This window comes from Montipora foliosa, unplaced genomic scaffold (assembly GCF_036669935.1).
Source record: "Montipora foliosa isolate CH-2021 unplaced genomic scaffold, ASM3666993v2 scaffold_240, whole genome shotgun sequence".
In the NCBI taxonomy this organism is placed as follows: Eukaryota; Metazoa; Cnidaria; class Anthozoa; order Scleractinia; family Acroporidae; genus Montipora; species Montipora foliosa.
In genome coordinates this window covers 616-4,759 of record NW_027179543.1, presented here as the reverse complement: position 1 = coordinate 4,759, position 4,144 = coordinate 616, and the positions used below count along the sequence as shown (strand labels likewise).

General features: G+C 38.0%; 1 protein-coding gene across 1 annotated transcript; it reads right to left on the bottom strand.

The window, feature by feature from the left end:
• Window positions 1-1,197: 1,197 nt before the first annotated feature.
• LOC137986529 (uncharacterized) lies at window positions 1,198-3,248 on the bottom strand. The gene is made up of 3 exons (XM_068833552.1): window positions 3,175-3,248; window positions 1,992-2,613; window positions 1,198-1,851 (listed from the first exon to the last, which is right to left on the bottom strand). The coding sequence occupies exons 1-3, from the start codon at window positions 3,246-3,248 to the stop codon at window positions 1,198-1,200; spliced, it is 1,350 nt and encodes a 449-aa protein (XP_068689653.1).
• Window positions 3,249-4,144: the final 896 nt, after the last annotated feature.

Sequence of the window (4,144 nt, the reverse complement as noted above, 5' to 3'; positions counted from 1 at the left end):
AAATACAATGTCCTTAATGGAAATAATAGTACTATATCAGGACTTGAAACATTTCTTGATTTACATTTTCTTGGTATGAGGAAAACGTTTGATTAGTACTTGGAAATACATGTATGTCTCCATTCACATGCCACATGCATATATGTAATAGACCAATTTCGATATATTAAAATTCAGTCCGAGACAAAAGGCATCACATTGAGGCTCTGGGGAATAAATTTAAGGATTTGTACGGCAGGTACAAAACACAGGTCACAGGTCACAGGTCATTATTTAACCTACACAGAAGGTATCCTAAACATTCATAAAAGCTAACATTAGCCCTAATTAGGCTTAAAGGAAAGTATTCTAAACATTCATAAAAGGTAATTTTAGGCCTCAATTAGGCCTAACCTAAGGTTAGCTTTTATGAATGTTTAGGATACTTTCTGTATAAGTAAAACAATGACCTGTGACCTGCGTTTTGTACCTGCCGGGATTTGTATGCGTTTATTTCCCAGAGCCTCAAGATGATACCTTTTGTTTACGACTGAATTTTAATATATCGAAAGTGGACTATGAAATAAAATACCGTGTTATTAGACCCCATAGCCTGAAATGATCACAAGATTAAACAAAATTCAGTATGAAAGAATTTTACAAGCCACAACTGAGTACCCTTTATATTGATGTTAAAGTGCACCTAACCCCAAAATATTTTTTTCGCTAAAATGTATCTTTGCAACTGCTCGAAACGCATTGCGGTCATTTTTTCATTTTTCTAACAAATCCTGGAATTTTATAGGCTTCGAAAGTTGCGAAAATCCAAGCATCTTTTGTTCACGACCGAGTCAGAAGGGGAGTGGATCTATTCCTGATTTTACGTCACGAACTGATTTACATTGTATTAACTCTTTGTAAAAATGCATGCAAAGTAGATTGTGACGTAGAATCAGGAATTGACCCACTCCCCTTCTGACTCGGTCGTGAACAAAAGATGCTTGGATTTTCGCAACTTTCAAAGCCTATAAAATTCCAGGATTTGTTAGAAAAATGAAAAAATGACCGCAATGCATTTCGAACAGTTGCAAAGATTCATTTTAGCGAAAAAAATATTTTGGGGTTAGGTGCACTTTAACTTGCCTACAGAATAATTGTTTTATTACCACTCAGAAAGCAGTACATTGGTTGCAAAGTCAAATTTTCCACCACAAGAAGTTACAAGACTGCATCAAAGCTCAAATTCATTAATGCAGTAAGTGCAGTACTGGGGACTTCTTTGAGAACACTGTCACTAAATGTGTCATCTGAATCATTCATTTCAATTTGGCTGAATTCTTCAATAGCCATTTCTACCAGCTCCTTGTCCAACAGAAGGTTATTCCAGTCCTCAGGCAATAATAAATCATCTTCCTCATCAGGAGAATATTCTTCCACAGATTCATTTGTATTAGTGGCAACCATGTCACCAAAGACTTTCTGCATAATTGAATAAATTTTACGGGCATGTAACATATCCCATATTTCAACATAGTCACAAATGTCTCCAAGTGTAAACAGTTCTGAGCAATGGTCCATGACTTGGGTAATTTGAACATCTGAAAATCCCAACAGTAAAGTGGGATGGTTGAAAAGCTTCAAATTTCCACTAGAATCGCTCTTCAAGAGATCAATCAACAAACTCTTATGAAATTTGCTCAGTTCCCTTCCAAGCAATATTGTTTGTTCAGTAGAGACCGTGCGGTTTCTCTGAGTATCTGAAGAGGAAGGCTTTAGGGTTTTTGATGAAATTGGATAACTGAGAACTGTGCATTCTGGGAGTCCACACTTGCACTGCAAAGAGCAGTTATCACAGCACAGATGTAGTGGCTCCTTGGAAGAACAGTGAACATCAAAGTAACTCAACAAAAACTCACGTCTACAAGACTTTGACTTTAAATAGTTTTTAATGTCTTTATCCACATGTGTTAATTGGAAACTCTGATACAACAGGTAAGCTGTGCTTTGTTTGCCATCCCTGCCTGCTCTTCCACTTTCTTGCATATAGGCCTCAACATGGCAGGACCAAAGTGCACAGTTCGATGAACCTGCTTGCAGTCCACGCCCATTCCGAATGCAATAGTTGCTACGAGAATTCTTATACATCCTGTGTCACTTTGGAAAGACTCAAGGATATGCTGCTTGTTGGTAGCAGGTGTGCAAGAATGAAGCATCTCCAGTAGCACCCTCTTTGGATCCTGTTGTGCGAGGTCTTCATACATTTTTCCACCAAGTAAAATCTTCAGAGTAGTATACACCAAGGCACATTTCTTGATTGTCTGGCAGTAGATGATTGTTCTATCTGCCAATATGCCCTTTTCCAAAACTTCATCAGCTAACCAGGAAAAGTAGTCAGACAAATTCAAGTTTTTCTTCATGTAGTTCACTACATAAGAAATGTTATCCTTGTTTGGACTTTCAACGATTGTGCAAGGATTATTGAATAGCAAAGACTCAAATATTGTATCACGGGTATCACTCGTAGCAGTTGCAGTCAGGGCAATAAAAGGGCAAGCTGGAAGCAATGATCTGAACTCGTGCAACTTTGAGAACCACGCTCTAAAGGCAGCATGCTTCTGGGTTTGAGACTGCCCCCTATAAACATAAAAATATGTAACTTATCAATTTCATATCTAAAAGTCACATGGTGTCATTCCAAGTCTTGCCAAAGTCCATAACATTTCTTTTACCTCACTTTTAATGGATAAAAAAAAACAGCATCAAATCAAATTTTGACAAGAAGGTGATATCAACTGGGTATCATAAGGTTCAATTTAAAACTACATGTAAGATAGAAAGTGCAAATATCAGAAGCCACATTATTAAGTATTTTTGTTATTAAGACAGGTAAATTCTTCTGAAAGTCTTTGGATTAGGAGAGTGTTGTTTTTAATTTTAAAATTGTTTTTGGATAAATGGCGAATTTTTCGAGGTAAAACTATTCCAAATTTTTACACCATACATTGAAAAGGATTTATTTGTTTGTCAAGTCTTGAAGATGATCTTGTTTTATATGAATAAATGCTTGCTTTAGAAATAAAGAAATTGGCATTATTTGGAGGCGATAACTTGTTAGATATGTCATGCGTCTGAACAGCAACTGATTTACGAGAATGGGGGACTGCACGGAGACGTACTAGAGACTTTAACACTTACCAGTGACAAATAACATGAGCCTCGTCGACAGCAACTGCTCTGACAGATTTCCGGTACAACTCGCTCATTGCCATTTTCCTCCATGTTTCGTATCCAAGCCATAGTTCAGGCGATCCGAAGACAATTGAATATTCCCCATTCTTTACTTGTGTCGTTTGTTTTACGGTGGCTATTTCAGCCAAAGATACGGCAGTGATTCCCAGAGAATTTAGCCGCAACACTTGATCTTTTATCAGGCTGTTAAGCGGAGAAATCACGACGATGATATTATTCTCGTCAGTTGACTGCAAGCACGAGTATACCAACGGCAAAGCATGGTAAATCAACGACTTTCCAAAACCCGTTGGAAGATTTACAAAAATATCCTTCTTCTCTTGAACAATGTATTTGATCGACTCCTCCTAGTGCGTATTCAAACTGTCAAAACCAAAAACATTGCAAACCTGGTTGAACGCGTCGTTGAACGCTTCTTCCAGTGTGTCCGCCATTTTTTCGCCACGAGAATACGTGGCTACCGCGCAGGAATCCTGCGAGTTAGTTCTGGATTTTTTAGAGCTAAACGGTGATTGGTGAATAATTCTTACGTCACAGAAATCGTTTTGCAGCTCGAACTCGCAGACGTTACTTTTCGGGGGAGAGAAACGACCGCCGGAAATACGTCTGCGTTCGCAGGCTATGCGCAAGGATACTCCACAAAGAATTGTCCACTGTCATCCATTTTTCCTATGATTTGATCGCTCTTAGTCGATCGCGCGGGCTCCATGTAGGTCATTTGTGTTTAATTGTACTGCTTTTATCTAAGTAGAGTAAAGCTTTGATGAGGGAATGCTAAAAACGAAACTGCAATAAAAGCTAAAATTTAGTTCATGGAATTGTTCTTGTTTAGTTCGAATGCTGTCTGTTGCTGAGTGTACTTTAAAAAGTAGTGTTAACATGAGATAAAACTTCGTTACTTAGTTTCTGACTAGTT

Excerpts from the sequence above, each read along its gene's own strand:
- LOC137986529 (XM_068833552.1), bottom strand. The coding sequence starts at position 3,248 with ATGGCAATGAGCGAGTTGTACCGGAAATCTGTCAGAGCAGTTGCTGTC. Across the intron at positions 2,614-3,174 it reads GCTCATGTTATTTGTCACTG|GGGGCAGTCTCAAACCCAGA; the intron begins GTAAGTGTTAAA and ends TTATGTTTATAG. Across the intron at positions 1,852-1,991 it reads TGGAAGAGCAGGCAGGGATG|GAGCCACTACATCTGTGCTG; the intron begins GCAAACAAAGCA and ends TGTTCTTCCAAG.